The sequence below is a fragment of the Paramisgurnus dabryanus genome, chromosome 12, assembly GCF_030506205.2.
Source record: "Paramisgurnus dabryanus chromosome 12, PD_genome_1.1, whole genome shotgun sequence".
NCBI lineage: Eukaryota > Metazoa > Chordata > Actinopteri > Cypriniformes > Cobitidae > Paramisgurnus > Paramisgurnus dabryanus.
This window is the reverse complement of record NC_133348.1, coordinates 29691485-29709799: the sequence shown is the minus strand read 5'-3', so window position 1 is coordinate 29709799 and position 18315 is coordinate 29691485. Positions and strand designations below refer to the sequence as shown.

The 18315-nt window shown below is 36.9% G+C and overlaps 1 protein-coding gene across 20 annotated transcripts in view; it reads right to left on the bottom strand.

Moving 5' to 3' along the window:
- ptprk (protein tyrosine phosphatase receptor type K) overlaps nt 1-18315 on the bottom strand; it is a 220138-nt gene that overhangs the window by 112579 nt on the left and 89244 nt on the right. For all 20 annotated transcript variants that reach the window (XM_065268926.1, XM_065268930.1, XM_065268928.1 and 17 more), the window contains 3 exons: nt 11036-11117; nt 6257-6372; nt 1959-2133 (listed from right to left, as the gene is read on the bottom strand). In XM_065268926.1, the coding sequence (XP_065124998.1) occupies nt 1959-2133; nt 6257-6372; nt 11036-11117 (373 nt within the window). The remainder of the gene's footprint in view (nt 1-1958; nt 2134-6256; nt 6373-11035; nt 11118-18315) is intronic.

The window sequence follows — 18315 nt, the reverse complement described above, 5'->3', positions numbered from 1 at the left end:
ATTAACTATTAATCATAAAGAGTCCAGTCTTAAGTCATCGATCTTTGATATAGTCAAACTCTTTTTTTCTTTATTTAGTCAAGCAAGCAAGTCAATTCAGATTCAAGAAAAGTCATGTACCACACTTCTGATATACACTAAACTACAATGGTTAAGTACAATATTTGAGAAAACCTACTGTAGATCCAACATTTCTTGATGTTTCACTAAAGGTTGATGTATTGCATTCTGGGTACTTTAAAGCAGCAGGTCATATATTTTGGTTTTTAAAATATCCAGAGGGTAAAACATTCTTAAGGAAATGTAAAAATCCCCCTTTTCACTTGTAATTGAAAGTGTTATTTTTAAGAGAAAGACTCTGCGGTTACACAAAGAAACGGCGTCTTAGATTTCCAGGCTGCTGGTATCTAATAAAAAACAGGGTGGTGCTTATTGACTGTTTGCTTTCAAATCTATTTCACACCGCACGTCTTGTCAATTTAGTTTATTTTCTACAAGCGAGAGGAGGCTAATGTCATTACTCTGAACCTTGGGCGAAACACGGCAAGCTCCCGGCTCGCTGCGACTGCAACCGCGTTCTGTTATGTTTTCCACTTTCTCCCCCCTCTTCCATCGCTCTTCTGCAGCTGGGGGACACGCAGATCGATACCACCTCAGCGTAAGAATTTGCCGCTGAAATTTTCATTTGTTACAAAGCGGCCCCAAACAGCCGGGAGGGCCCGCTGTCGCCCCGCATTAGGGAGAGGGAGAGCTAATAAAGCGCTAGCCCCGGGTCACGCGCGACAATAGGCAACTCCGTGCCAGCTCCCATTAGAGTGCGCACAAATCCGTGGCCCAAAAATTTCCGCTGAAATTACCATCTTTGGTATCCTTGTAGCAGGATGTTAGCCGGGGAAGTGTGGCGGAGATATCTGAACTGTCAGTGTGGCTGAAACTCAACTGGCCCGAGCTGCTAACATCACAAGCCTTCTGCCCTGCGGCCAGCACTAACTATTGCACTTCTCTCTTTGAGTTGTCACGAGAAACTCTGCACGTCACTCGGTGCATCAATAACAGCACACAGCAACACTCGCCCATACCCGATGTAAGGCTCCAAGAGATTTGTTTGCATAAACAAGTTGTGCATATTAATATGACCCGATCATGTGCCCAATGGTTATTCACATTTTAATACATTTGGATTATTTAGTGGAGCTAAAATAAGCAGATGGTTGCTGTGGCCGTTTCCCTGTGATTTGAAGATGAGACAGATTGTGTTAAAAGTTCATATGAAAACACATAATAGACAACACTCATGTGTGATGAGTGATGTACCGTGCTTAGGGGTTTTTCAGACACAACGTGATAAAAGATAAACATGACATTAACGGGGACATATTATGAGACTTTTTCAAGATGTAAAATAAGTGCGTATGTAAAAGTTTTAGCTCAAAATACTCCACAGATAATTTATTATAACATCTTAAAATTGCAAAGGTGCCGTTTTTGGGTGTGTCCTTTAAAATGCAAATTAGCTGATGAAAAGCAAATACTGATCACCATAATGGTGGTTTGTTGAAATTGAAACTCAATTGTGCTGTTAATTATTTTCTCCCCCTGCACTAAATGGCAGTGCTGTGGTTGGAAAGTGCAGATTAAGGAGTGGTATTATTATAATAAGATCCTCTTCTGACATCACAAGGGGATCCACATTTCAATTACCTTTTTTTCACATGTTTGCAGAGAATGGTTTACCAAAACTAAGTTACAAGGTTGATCTTTTTCACATTTCTAGGTTGATAGAAGCCCGGGTGACCCGATTACAGCACTTAAAGATGGAAAAAGTCAGATTTTCATGAAAAGTCCCTTTTAAAGAATTACACTTATCATTTACAATTGTCAACTAATACAGTTTTATGAACACTGTCTGCTGTAGACACCCTGACCGGAAATGCACAAATAACAAAACAGCATTTTACCTCTAACAATAAGTCCAGCGAAGTTGGACACCCCAGATCCTCTTTCTGATTGGGTGACACATCGGTAAAGGTCTTGGTCCTGACTGGTCACCTCCCTTAGTCTAAAAGATGCCGCAAACTTTCTGTGATTGATGTTTTTCTTCTCGGCCACAGGGATGTCCTCTCCGTTACGTCGCTAAACATCACAAAGGAAGAAAATCAGATTAATCCGATCGTTTCTAAATATCATAACAGCTTCATTAGCATCATTCATCAAAACTGAACATACATGTTGTTTCAACTGTCCATGAAACGTGCTATAATAAATATACACACACCAGAGGTGAATGAAGAGTTAAGCAGGAGTGATTTACAAAGACGTGAAAGACACGCTGTGGCGATTCGCGCAAATAAGGCATGTCGATTCATGTGACTTTGGTGGATACTGGCACCACGCTAACCAATCAGGAGATTGCTTTAGTAGTGATGTGAATATGATGTGAATGTGATGAGAATGGCGCGTGTTTTACACGCGTATGAAGCAAGTTAACTAAAAATGTTCAAGCGTACAAATACGTGTGAATTGCGAAATGTATTTACTTTATTCGCATCTGGTGTGAACACACAGTCAGAGAAACATCAGTTTTAAAGGTGACATTTGTAAATTGACTTCAAACACTGTTACTCTGTGTGCTTTCTAAACATTTGTTTGCTTTAGCGGCTGAAACCACTTCAAGTCAAATCTCAAATCATTTTTATCATCAAATAAAGAACAAATAATTAAATAAAATCTATTTATCGGGTGAATGTTGGATCTGGATGCGGAGCTGCTGTTTCACATCATTCCTTTTGTATCAAGTATTATGTTGAATTCAAAATGCTAGTGAAGAGAAGTTACGTTACAGGTAATCTAATCTGAACACATGATTGAAAATGAACTTTAAGAGCTGTTTTGGTCAATCATGAACAAAGAAATGACAATGTTTCATAGGGCTTAAATAAATGTATAGTCAAAATTTTGGGTAAATGTAGTCTAGTAGACAGGTTAAAGCAACACTATGTAGTTTCCATGTAAAAATGACTTACAGCTCCCCCATGTGGTTGAAAAGCGCAACAGTGCCTGGTATCAGACACTCTTCTGCAGGCAGGGGGAGGGGCGGAGCTGTGTGCTCTACCCTCCACCGCCACTTTCAGAGTGTGCTTGTAGCAGCTAGGAGGCTGCTCAGGTTGCAGCAACAGTACAATTTGTCCATTTAAAAGTTGTTCTATCACTGAAATAATTTTAGAGACATTATTTAAGGGTAAAAAACTACATAGTGTTGCTTTAAAGAGAGAGAATAATGCTTTATTTTCCTAGAAAGAACTTGAAATGTGTATGTTGTTGGTTTTTAAATATTTTATTATTTATATTCAAATTGATTTTATGAACTAAAAAACATTATTGCATCGCATGTCGTCTTACTCAGCAAGATGTTGCATAACACATTCTTCTTCAATATCGTGCAGCCCTAATGCTCCATTACAGAAGTGATGCCCATCACTGTCACAGTAATGTATGAGACTTAATGTGTGTGAATTAGGGATGAGTGATATCATATAGTTTGCAAAATATCTGTATAAAATTTAGTCCTACTGCGATAATAATGATAAAGCCTGGTTGATGAAGTACTTCTGTGTGACAAGTATGAGCTAATATGAGCATGTGTGTTAAATCACTTGCTCTCTCTAAAATGATGATGGGAGCCTGACTGCTGCCCCTCGCATTGCAGGTCCCGTCCATCAAGGTGGCACATCAACTCTGATTTGCAGCTTGATCTGCTGGATAAAGAGTGCCTTTTCACTTTCTCGCTATCACTACAGATATGGAGGGGCTTGCATTAACTTTGTGCACCTGCGTTCTGTGGTTTCTGCCGTGTCTGGTGATGAGCACATGCTAGGTTGTCACCAGTAGCGCCGTCGCTAAGATAAACTTGGATGTGTGTGACCACTTTTACCAAACGAATCGAGAGCAGCTCTCCTGCCGCAAACTCCACAGGATTTATTAACTCTGCCATCTACTATTTGCCTCAAGCTCAACAGACATTGCTTTTCCTTAAGCTAGGGACACACCATTTTTTATCTTATCAGATTTTTTAAATGTGAGAGACCACAAACATAATAAAAAAATTGACAATTTAACATGTTTGTTCCTATAGTGTGTGGAGTGCTATGCGGTCATGAAAGCACACCACGCACCATCAGATGAACTTCACAAACAACGCGAGGTTTTCGGATTTCGGATGGTAAATATTTAACATGTTGATTTGCGATTGGAACAGTCCGACGTGCTTCCGAGCAGATTCATATGCTTTTAACCCGCACTACCGGATAATATAATAAGATAATCTGTCAACCACGAAGACGATCAGGACTTAACCTAAGATTGTTGTTAGGGGGTAAAATCGAACCAAATTCCGCCCAGTTATCTTATTGGCCTCTATTTTAACGATCTGAAATGCAAGTGCGAAGCGCAAAGCACAAGTGACTTTGTGGGCGGATCTTGGGCGCTGTTGCTATTTTCCCGGCGGGAGAAATAACTCTTGCGCCAGGCGCAAATCAATAAGGGGTTGGTCTGAAGTAGGTTCATTATTCAAAAGTTGTGGTTTGGGCGTAACGTCAAATAAACCAATCAGAACGCTATCCAACATTCCCTTTAAACGCAAGGGCGCAAATTCCATGGCGGGTTGCTATTATTATGACGGATTTACCAGGCGCACGCCAGGCACAGTTCACAGCCGAGGAGACCGACGTTCTTGTAAGAGCAGTCAAAGACAGAGAAGTTGTTTTGTATGGGGATAGGAGAACCCCGCCCAAATCAGCGTAGGTTAAACAGGCGTGAGAGGAAATAGCCACAATTGTCTCATCAGCTGGTATCCCCATCTTTGAGCCGCAAGCGCTACAATGATGTCAGGAGACGGGGGAATCCCAAGCTTGCCAGCATAAATCGGGCACGGCGTGTAATGGGAGGTGGATCTGCCTACACATGACCTGACGCCAGCAGAGGACATCGCTGTGTCCACCCTCACCCCTAAAAGGGTTTGGGGCTTTGAAATCGGACCCAAGAAACACAAGCAAGGTCCAACCCCAAAGTACACTTACAAATCAAGTTCATATACATTAAGGTTTCTTATGAAAACATTTTAATTATTATTTACATAAAATAAACGTAATACAGCCACACAAAAACTTATGAAAATATTTTAATCGTTATTTGCATGAGAATTTTTTAACGCAGCCACACAAAATAAATAAAAACTATCAGCACAATGCTCACCACTATGATTTCCCTTATCTCATGTGTTAATATTTTTTATTGTAACAATTTATGATTTGCAAAAATAAATGTTGCATCTGTGTAGATTAGATAAGCAAAGTGTGTGCGCGTTGTGCACGCTATACATTATGGTCAAGCATGCGCCCTTAAAATAGCATAATGAAGCACGCGCAACACGCCACTGACTTTAGACTAGTTTTTCTGGTCAGTGGCGCAATTGTTTTTTGAAACTGCAAAATACGCCTCCTTTTTTGCGCTGAACCGCCCAGGGAGCGCAAGTTAATTCCCTAGTTTGCCGACGTGCGTCTGTGGAGGGAAAAACCCGCTGTGCGCCGGTGCAAAATACGAATGATACATGATACACACTGACAAAGTCAATTGCGCTGGGTGCAAGATAGGGCCCTTTATGTTATTGGTGTGTACCCGGCTTTAGTTTTAACCCCTCATCTGTCGAAGCAGAGGTAGTTTTCTTGACACGGTCAGAACTTTCTCTCTTTCATTATGTCTACACCTCGCTTTATCTTCTCATTAGTTAATTCAGTTCAGAGAGCAGAAGCAGCAGCGGCGGCAGTGTTTCACCTCAACACAGAGATGCTCTGCATGAAAGCTCCACTGACACAGATATCATTAAGAGAACAGAACTCTTCTACAGCAGAATAAAGTGAGAAAACACCAGGGTATGTGTGACAGATTCACTTTTAACAGTTGGATTCATTAATATATGGAGTTTTATTTATACCACAACACTGACAATGAATACAACATATCTGTAGATCCCCAAAAAAATTATTCTGTGAGTGTTGGGAAATCATGTTTTAAACAATTCATCTGAACGTGACACTCAGGGTCATATAACCAACACTTTCCTGTTTAAACATTTGAACGTGTATGTGTACATACATTACAATGCTTCTGGCCTCAGAATCAGGAAAACAAAAATGCATTTTACACAATAATTGTCGTAGAAAAAGTGTTTCTGAGACAAAAGCACAGGTACGAGTCTCACCTGTAGCCAGAGTTTGTTGTTGACAACATCCCGAACAGTGGCGATACACTGGAAGGTGGCGTTCTGTCCGGCGTTTACCTCCACGTCACCCAAACGCAGAAAATGAGGAGATTTATCTGACATGCACAGAAAGACAACCACAGTTAACCACAACCTAATATTAATGAAATTAACAGTAACATTACTGTAAAGATATCTGACAGTTCATGCCCACGATGTGTTTCTGCTATTCAATCAAAGCTATAACATCAAATATGTTTTTTTATGTATAATCACAGACTAGAAAAAAGCAACTGAACATTATTGTCCACTAATAAAGATGCACTTTAGGTTAACAAATGCATAGCTTTTTGATGACATGCCCCGAGAGTAGTTAAAAATATATTTTGAAATAATCCTCACCTGAAAAAGATTAAAAATGTAGTTTTCATATTTCAAAACCTTGCCGAAATAATAATGCAGTGACAGTAATTTATTAATTTGTGACAAGAGTATGCAGCAAAACGTTGACACCTAGTGGCCGTTGTTGGTAAAACCACTAAAAGTGTAACACAAACCTAATTTTTTAAATAACTTGTTTAAAATATATATTTTATTGCATTATTTTTATTTATTAAAATAAATGTAAGCTATAACTTATTTTTTTTTTATATTTTCACAGGCTTCTTGACCCAAAAAAACCCAGAGTTATATTAATGTGAAGGTGCACGTCACCTTTTCCCGCATATCTTTGATTCTAATGTCTATGGTAACAGCGACTTCTATGATAGCGTTTGAGAATTAGATAATCAAACACGGTTGTTCTGTTAAAACCACATTCATCTAGTGCCATCTACTAAAGCACATACTGGACTGTCTGATTTGAAAGGTTTATTTGTTATTGTTCAAAACTCTATTTCTCTACAGAGCAAATGAGATTTTTATTTTATTCTACAGTGAAAGCCAGAAGCGCAAAACATGTAATTGAATTTGAGAGTAAATGCAGAGTTACTGTCAGTCTATAGTGTGCACTCAACTCTGTTTTAATTATATTGAGCGTTCATTTGGCAGGTCTGGGGTTATTCGCTCAATTAAACTCCGGCAGAAACACACGACACACACTGAGACAATGAGACCAAGAGCTGAAGATGAACAAATAAGAGCTGATATGAAAGAGTCGAACTGCTCTCATTAACCAGAGGAAAAATTTAATCATACGTTTATTTCGCAGGCTTTTTGTTATGCTTTGTGTTGTATGACGGGAATTACAAGTTATACATTTTATAATTATATCTGTTCCCTGGGATCATACCTACAACCTTTTGTGCTCCTAGAAAATGCTCTACCACTGAGCTACAGGTTAAATTTTTATAAAAGAAATAAAATTTAACTTTAGATTTATAACTTTAAATATTTACATCTTTTAATTCTGTATTTAAACTGAAGTATTGCTCTGTTTTCGAGTGTTTGTGTGAGTAAATGGGTCAGTCAATCACAGTAATAGTGTGCACTCTAAAAAAAAGGTTCCTTGAGGTTCTATTTAGAACCCTGGGGTTCTATACTTGGCCAATAGAACCTTTTACCAAAAATTATTATAGTGTAATTAAGAGTTTAGCTGTTTAATACAGAGATGCAATTTTAATATATATATATATATATATATATATATATATATATATATATATATATATATACATACATATATATATATATATATATATACATATATATATATATATATACATACATATATATATATATATATATATACATATATATATATATATATACATATATATATATATATATATATATATATATATATATATATATATATATATATATACATATATATATATATATATATATATATATATATATATATATACATACATATATATATATATATATACATACATATATATATATATATATATATATATATATATATATATATATATATATATATATATATATATATATGTATATGTATATGTATATAAATAACTAATATCAATAATAAATATCAATAATCTAAATAGAACCATCTAACTTTGATTCAAAGAATCATTTGGGGTTCTTTTTAATGAACCCATTAAAGTGGTTCTATATTGAACCATTTGGGGGTTCCATACATGAAGATATAGAACCTTTTTTTTTTTAAGAGTGTGATATTAGAGAGGAAACACTCAGGAACATATATGTACAGATTTTACAGTAACTTCCACTCATTTAGCATTATTTTTAATAAGATATCTGATCAGGGACAGAAGCACCAGAACACACAGACAGACATGGATAAACATTGAATGCGGATAGACAGATGAATAATGATTCAGAAGGATATGAAGCTGAAGTGTGCGCTAACTGTACTGTTACTTGACCTGTAAACACATCACGTTAAGAGCAATACCTCACATGTAATAAAGGTTCATTATACAGCTGCGGAAAAAATTAAGAGACCACTCCAGTTTTGCCTTTAATCATTATGACCATTTCTGTCCAATGTCTATTGAATTCAAACAAAAGCAAACCTCATGAGCGACATAAAGTCACCCAACAGCCATGTAAAAAACGAAGATAAAAGACAAAATAAGAACAACTAGATTTCGATTTAAATCCAATATCGATTAGTAATCCGTATTTCACAAAACATTTTATCAGACGTGGAATTCAATTGGTGTGCTGTCCCTTTAAAACCTACATTTCTTTTACAGCATTTTGAAATCATTTTGTGTAAATATGTTAGTTCAAGCGCAAGGAAACGTAAACCCAGTATTTGCACGCTGTCTGAAGCGTTGAGATGCATCTTACCGGGCGTGTGCTTCAGACGTCTTAAACAGCGTGTAAGTAGCGCATTAAGATCTGTTTTGCATCTTTTTTGCTTAAATATTTAAATAGGCAAGGCCTACAACACATGCAAATAATAAACTTTCATGACGATGCAGGCAGCACTGGCCCGATCAGGAAAGTGGCAGTTGTGTCAACTCTGCCATGCATTGTTTATGCTTACACAAAGCCCTCGGACACTCCTTACAAACCTTATCTAGTAAAGCGAATCAATATTGTTTTGTTAAATAGAAGATCGATTAAAAACGGATAATATATATATATTTTTTTTAACAAGTCCTACTGTAGGCCTACATATCATCATGCCATTACATCATTATGTCATTAACCTTCTTTTTAAAGATCATAAGTGAATCAAATTGCTTGACAACAATGTTTCTTTGTAATGTGTTTTTGTTGAAACAGGAAATAAGGGAGAGACATATTGAAGATCTTGTCTTTCTAAACTAGCCCAAAGTCTTCAGTCTTTACATTAAAACTCTGATTACGATGTGCTACACTCAAAAAAATTGTTTGTTCAATCAACATAATTGAATTAAGGAAAACTTTTCCACGAAATTAGATTAGGCTTGTACAACAAGAATACAATAAGTTAATTTAAACAAATAATCTTTTGTTGCACCAACTTAATAAATATATTTATATTGGTCATAAAAATATCTTGTTCAATAAACTAAATTCAGTTAAGGAAAACTTTTCCACGTAATTATTTCTGGTCTGTTCAACAAAAACAAAACAAGTTCATTCAAGCAAAAAAGTCTAGTTAAACCAATTGTCAGTTTCTATATAATACTAATTAGCATAAGCACACGTTAGCATGCTAATGACACATTGGATGAACATGTGAAAAGAGACTGATCTTCAAACAGTCATTAACACAGTTAGTGCTTTTTAAAATAAGTACGTATGTCACATCCACAACTTAACCACAAGCGCCACTCTTCTGTACGATGGTAACCAAACAATTCGTAAAAATATAACACAAAATCTTCTAAATCAATAAGATAAACCAACATTAAACACTATAAAGTCTTTCTCTTTACCTAAAAATGCATAAAATAACACTTAATTTAAAAAAATACTCTCCAAAGGCAGTTGCATGCAAAGCATGCTGGGAAATACAGATTCACGGCCCAGTAAGTAATAGCAACAAAAATCATTAATGTGGTCCCAATATAAAATTATTGGGTTCATGTAATTTTTTTAAATTTAAGCAGATTGAACATTATAAAAATAGGTTGAGACAAAAAAATAAAAAATTGTGTTGTATTAACTTGTTTCATTTAAGTAAATTAAACAAGGTGCAAAAATATTTTTTTTGAGTGTATATATAGTCAGAAGCGGATTGTATATGAGAAAATTAACATTTTAATTCTACAGCACTTTATATTTCAAAAAAATCATTTATAAGATGTATTTTTCTTCAGTAAACCATGTTTAACAGTTAACTTTTATGAGTCCTCTATCATAGAGATGCCCAAAAGTGAACAGACTACTACAAGAAATAACATCCATAGCGTTGCGTTGCCAAATCCTCTGATTTTTTTCAGAGTTTGGCTACTGTTAAAACTGTTTCCACAAGGTGTTATTTTTCTGCGGGTTAAAGATTAAAGTATTTTGTTGATTAGTTATTGGTATTTGGGCTTTAAATAGTCATTGGGATGCTTCTGGGCTAGTTTTGAATGTCCATTGGGCTGATTTTGATATGTGAATCTGGCAACCCTGGCTGTGTGCTTGGTTGGGATTATATATAATGTGCATGTAAACAAACATTTTAATTAGATTGCAATGTTTAGGGTGCATGTAAACTGTATTATCATAACCTGCAATTCAGATTGACAAAATGTTCTGCATGTAAACATAGCCAATGATACCCAACAAGATAAAAACAAGATAAAAAGCTTGGACCTCTCTCTGTCTCTCTCTCATTAGTGATAAATGCTGACTCACCACATGGATAACTGAGGACCTGGATGTCATCGATAGCAATAAAACCTCGTCTGCCGTGGGTCACCTCAGCCTCAAATATGACCTGAAGAGAGAGAGAGAGAATATTATAATACATGACTGAAACAGATTCCTTCATTACAAAACATGTTACAAACAACCCAAACCAAAGGTTTCACAGTACAGATATTAAATACTATAAAATACACACAACTAATAATAAACTGGTAATAGAGGTGAAGTGTTTTTATCCTATGTTGATAGATGTTATTTTTTAGCAGCAAAACAATCTCTGTCTCCATTTATCTGAGCTACAGTCATTAGAGCCGTCAGGGTTTACAGTCTCTGTTTATATTCAACTAAGCACCAAATCTGATTTTGGTAATCCCAAAAGACAAAACAGATTCTCACAAACAGTTGCTCATTTATGAGAGCAAAAGCTTTTACAGCAAACACCCACATGCAGATGAACGACTTTCAGACTGTGACAGAATAAAAGGTCTAACTTCAATATCTGGCAGGCCATTCTTACATGTTTTTTTTATGTGAAGCATGACGCTGTGTTCTTAAAAATAATCTGTATCACCGGCACTTTCTAAATAAGCCTTTAATGTCATACTTCTGTGTTGAGATGGCAGAGATCAGACCTCCGAACGCTAAGCCTGCAATCTGAACGTGACCCGGCTCTATCGGGGCAGGACCGCGGCCCTCAGACGGAGGAGAAGCCATTTCAATTAGAGCCGTGGCCATCTGCGGCCCGCGTGAGAGAATATTGATGCCAGTTTTCTTTTAGCTGAGCATCAAAAATGATCTCTCTTAAAACGACTCTGACATTTCCAAAGCAAATCTCAAGCTCGCACTTGGCCAGTAATGCTTATGAGCCGATTATGATGTAAATCTTCAAAAGTGCTCTGGATCAAAAACGCCAGCACGCACGCCCGCCCGCACTTTCTCTCTCTCTCTCTCTCTCTCGCTCTGGTAAATAATACAGAATTGTGTCGTACAGTAATATTGCTGATGGGGGCACATTTCTATACAGTCTGGTAAAGTCTAGCAGCTACAGTAATACTGATAATAACTATCACACATCATTCAACAGAAAGGCAGTTACAGGACCCAGGGGTTTGTGTGAGAGTTTTGAAACTGTTCACATGCCTCATTGGACCAATGATATTCTTAATAATGCATTTGTATTTTTAAGCCGTACAAATCTCGGGCCGAGTAACAGAACACACTTGTAGCCAATCAGCAGTAAGGCCCGTGTCTACTAACCAACTTCATTGCCTGGGTTGCGTATGTGTGGGGCGGGTCTATCAAAAGAAGGTCCAGATTCTATTGGGGTAGGGGCGTGTTTATTTAGGTGTTTTAAAATATCAACATTGGCTTTCAGAGATCGCGCACCCCGCCTTTAATAAGGAAAACTTACATTTATTAAATTTTTTTATTTAATTTTTTCTAATTTCTATGCCATATAAATAACAAACACCTCTACTTAAAAAAAAACACCTACACAAGGATCCTAACAGACTAATACAATTTCTAGTCACTTAAATATTTTAAGCTATTTAAAATATTTTTGAGCCGTTTCATCACAGAATTGCATTGCAATATAGAATTATATTTTTAACAATTGTTTTTCAGTAATTAGTATTTTAAATTGCCAAATTAATCACAGAAATCACACAAAAGTGAACAAAACTCTTATCGTTTTAAAAATGCATGCAGAAAAATGTGCGCATGCAGAAAAATTTACGCATGCAAAATAATGAACGCATGCAGAATAATGCACGCATGCAGAAAAATGTAAGCATGCAAAATAATGAACGCATGCAAAATAATGAACGCATGCAGAATAATGCACGCGTGCAGAATATTGCACGCATGCAAAATAATGAATGCATGCATATTAACCCACACAAGCAGAAAAATGCACGCATGCTGAATAGTGAACGCATTCAGAATAATGAACACATGCAGAATAATGAACGCATGCAGAACAATGTACGCATGCAAAATAATGAATGCATGCAGAATAATCCACACATGCATAATAATGCATGTGTAATTTTATAAATGACAGGTAGAAAAAGCACAGCTGTGACATATTGAGATCAGACCTTCACAGGAAAAAAGCACGAGTCTTTGTTTCCTCTTCTTGCTTTTTTGTCAATTTGTTTGAAACAAGAATCTGTGAAATGTCTGACATTTTAAATGTGACGCACTAATACTGCCAAAAACCTATGATTCACATAACCTCACTGCAATAATAATTATGATAGAATACACTGACTAAAGAAAAGTCAATAATGTTATTATGAACAACAGAAACTAACAAACATGTTTCTACAATGAACTGTAGTGTTATTCTGTTGCAGATATTGATGCATCATTCTAATGGGATTTCTAATGACATACTGTATTAAATAACAAAAAATAAACTTTAATTTAAAAGTTTCATTTACATTGATTTTTGAAACGTAACAAGTTTCCATTTAAGTATTTTAATGATGAGATTTTATTTTGCCACATTCTTCTTTTTGGTATAATCCTAACACTTAACGCATTTAACTTTGAAATAGAAACTATAAAAAACAAACTCAAGAGATTAAAATCACTTGCTCATACTCCATTCTCCACAGAAAACAACATATCATTCAAAACCGGAAATATTTCTGCCATATAATCAAGACTGAGACCTATTCTGAATTCTGTGCGTTTGTGAGTGTGTGCGTTTGTGCTGTCGTGGTGTTGACAGCAGATCGGTCTGCAGGAGGAAGCCTGTAGCTTTGCTGTCAATCAGAACCTCATCGAAAGAAAACACAATCACACACACATCATCTGACACCATCTCCCACCTTTAAAACACTTTCTCTCTCTCTCTCTCTCTCTCACTTACTTCACAAATCTTATATTTTTATATTTCAATAAAATGATAATTTTAATGAGCACAAGGTTCATGTATTTGTGTCTCAGCGGAATCACATCAAAACATCCATTCCACACACAATCATCAATCATGACTCTATTGAACACATAAATGACTCTTCAGAGCATTAAATTATAAAACATTGATCACATCTGAAGCCCTGCATGTACCACAATCAATATTAGTTACAGCTCTACACTCCTAACACACAGATATTCATACTCGGATGGGGAGAGAGAGAAAGAGAGAAAGAGAGAGAGAGAGACAACATCAGTTGACAGGCAGACGGTCATTATAAAAAACAATCCACATCTCTCATGAGAGCATCAGTTCATGTACATGATAGATGAGCATGTGCATGTTTGATAATATGCACGTGTGTTTGTACTGTATGTGCATCCATGTTGACAGTCGACATATTTAGTCTGGCACTTATATGAAGAAATAGCACTGAAAAGCAAAAACAGCCCAGTTTTCATTTCTGGTGAACATAGTTTTGACTTTTCTGAAAAAAATGTACTACTAACCCACGCTAAACTAACTTGTGTAAAGCTTAACTATTGTGGGTTGTAGTCATGCAGCTGTCTTATGAGTGTATGCTGAACATCACTGTGAGGTGATCACGGCGTTGCTGAGGTGTTTTAGCACAGTGCTTGTTAATGAATGGTTAATACTGAACCGAAGTTCACAAAGCAACAGTGATAGTTAGGCTTGATTTTGCAAATACCACTAATTACAAGAAACTGCTAATGAACAGCACAGATTCAGAAACACATCCACCTAGTTTCCTCTTCCTGTCAGTATGATACCAGCAGATCCTCAGCTCTGTCTTCACCTGTCACGAGAGCGCATTCACACGCCAGCACATTTGCATTCAGCGTGGTGATCATTACCACAGCTCTCGGAGTAAACAACGAGATAGCAATGAAAAAACCCACTGCCGATACAAATGTGATGCTCTTTGTTTTATTCTGGAGCTGGTGAGGGGGTCTGTCAGCGAGCACCGAGCTAGACGTCCTTCATCATTTGGAGAGACGTGTGCCAAAATGTTTTTCCTCCAGAACAGACGGCCCCCCATTTCAGCCCCTCCGCGTGCCAAGACTCCAGCGTAACGACGGCCTATTATGGCCAATATATTCCTGCTTCTCAAGCACCAGATCCATCAAGCCCAAGTCTACTGGATAGTCCATCTCTCCCTCTCAGAGTAATGTCTCTGCTTTGATAGTAATCCGTCACATCTTTCCTCTATGAGTTTATGGAGATCAGCTTCTCGAGTTGAAATGTTTATTGCGCTTTCACAGCAGCACTGCAGTGGCTGCAGATCCAGTTCATAATGGATCTCTCTGGAGTGAATGATAGAGATCAGTCTGAAAACGGATGACTTCTAGAAACACATCAGATCAAATACGGTCCGATCTCACGATGGTAATGTCACTGTAGTGCATTTTAAAGGATGTCATAATGCTTTCAAAAGATATTTCTTGGCATGCTTCAAATTGTAAAAGGGTGACGTACAAAATGTAATTGCACTTTTTTGACATAAAATGAAAAAATTGTAGTCCCCTTAAAAAAATGTAAATCATGTAGTGATTGATGACGGTCCATTAAATTATTCGAAAATGAGGTGCTAGCAATAGGTGTTTATTTACTGTATTTATTTTCTTCACTTTGTAATCATTTCATTCATTCTTTTTATATGTATTTATTTTGCTCACTCCTACAACGTGGCAATTTTAATGTTATTAACATCCTTCAATACTTTTTTACATGTAAAATAAATCTTTTGTGTCCCTAGAGTACATATGTGAAGTTCTAGCTCAAAATACCATAAAGATAATTTTGATGGTCTAATATGAATCTAGGGTCAGAGAAATTTAGTTTTTTCTTAACATTCACGTGAACCTTAACTAAATAAAAAACAGATTGAGTCCTTCTTGGTTTTTTTAAAGGAAAAGTTCACCAAAAAAATGAAAATAATGTCATTAATGACTCGTAAGACCTCCATTCATCTTCAGAACACAGTTTAAGATGTTTTAGATTTAGTCCGAGAGCTTGTTGACCCTTCATTAAAAATCTACGTATACTGTGACTGTCCATGTCCAGAAAGGTAATAAAAACATCATCAAAGTAGTCCATGTGGTCAATTAGAATTTGTTAAGGCATTGAAAATACATTTTGGTCCAAAAAAAAAAATCTGTTCTGAAGTGCATGCGTGAGAATACAGTCACGTGACTGCTGTGATGCAGATGACGTGTTATCTTCAGACATGTTTGCAAAGTTTTTTTTTCAAACTTACAATGTGCGTCTCCCTCAGACTGTAAACAAAGCCCGGGCACACACAAAAAAAAACAAAAAAAAACAAAAAACAGCTGGGGCGCACCAGATAACACGTCAGCCGTGTCACTGCAGTCACGTGACTTTAGTCTCGTGCATGCCCTTCACAACAGACGCGGAAGAGAAGACAATGATGAATAAAGTCGTAATTTTTTTTATTTTTGGACCGACCCAAATGTATTTTTGAAGATGAATGGAGGTCTTATGAGTTTGGAATGACATGAGAGTGAGTTATTAATGATATTATTTTCATTTTTGGGTGAACTATCGCTTTAAAGTTTAAGGCAATGAAAACCAACATCACTTTGTCTTTTATAGAAATATTTCCTGAAACATTCTGACAGAGTTATCTTTCAACACAGGGTAAAAAAATGTAGGGTAGTGAATTCTCAGCTTAGTTTACAATGGTTGACTTATGGGCTACAACTGCACATGTGTACCTATGTGAATAAAATCAATTCATTTTCAAAAGATCTTTTTGGTGAAAATAAATAACAAAACAACCCTAGGTTATTCTCCCAGAACGTCCAGCATACACAAAACCCTGCAGATGATCCAGAACACAGCAGTGTGATTTGTTTTCATTCGAGCTCAAGAATACACATTACATCTCTCTTCATCTGACTTTACGGATGGGTCCACCGGCATAAAAGCATCTCAACTACACTGTCTCTAACACATCTACATCTCCACCAGACACACCTGCGGTCAACCATTACAGTCTCACTGTTCCCCACAACCCCATCCAAACATCACAGCATCTTCAAGAAACATTTAGAACAGGGTTCCAACAGGTCCTTGAAAGTTTGTGAATCCGAGAAGAAAAATTTAAGGCCCTGGGAAGTTTTGGAAAATATACATACATAGATACAGGTCATTGAAAGTGCTTGAATCTATTTTATACAAGAAGTTTCCTGGAAAAAAATCCATATTATTCCCTGTGTAGTGTAGAATAATATCATAAAAATTCTAGACTTTTTAAGCACACGTGCTAAACTGTTAGTTTTAAATGTATGCGAATGTTGATTTATACCAAAATGCTTATTTGCATAGTTGTGTTTGACACACGAAAATGTCTCGGGTTGCGTATGTAACGGTTGTTCCCTGAGAAGGGAACAAGACGTTGCGTCTCCCTCGCCATATTTCTTGAGTCCCTGTAATGCCGTCTTTGGCAATATTTCAGTTAGCTATATACTTCCTGGCTCCGGCGTCACCCTGTCTTTGTTGTTAAGCCTCACCATTGGCTGAATTTGATATACACATTCAGACGCACTTACCCCTGGAGGCGTCCCCAAAGTGTCACCGCAGTGACGCAGCACGAGTTCCCTCGAAAGGGAACTGTAACAATGTATCTTAAAAGGTAACACAATGTTACTTTCACTTGAAATGTGTCCCCACATTTAGTCCTTGAATTTGAGGACTAAAAAAACTCACATCTCCTCTTTCCTACAAGTTTCTGAAAGCACAAATATTAAGATAGGTGCCCATGTAAAGAGTTAAACATGTGGTGACCTTGACTGATCATACAATCCGAACAATCCTGCTTGGAAACTTCCCCAGACTTTATCTAAATCAAACATTCACACAGAAAACACCTGCTGTCCACCTACTGTTGAACCCGGAAAGGACTTTTCCCACCCCCTCATCTTCCCTGTGGGAAAGGTGTGAGCCGGTCTTTGCCTGATGACACATGTTTGCATTCTCTATAACACTCATAAAGAACAAATCACGAGCCAGAGAAACCACGAAGGAACACGGACTATATTTGGCTCAAGAGAAATGAAAACAACTTTCATGAAATCTTTTCAAGTATAAAGACTTTGGCCGGATGTTGGGTTATTCAAGAGAACTGAAAGGCGACCACAGAAACACATCCAACGCATTAACGCATTCCTTTTGACAAAATTAATGACGGCGCGGGCTGATGAGTCCTGCGACACTTCCTCAAACAGTTCGCTCGCCGGGCTGGCGCGATTTCTGAAGACGTGACTTTAAATAATTGAAGGTAACTGCGGGCAGGTGT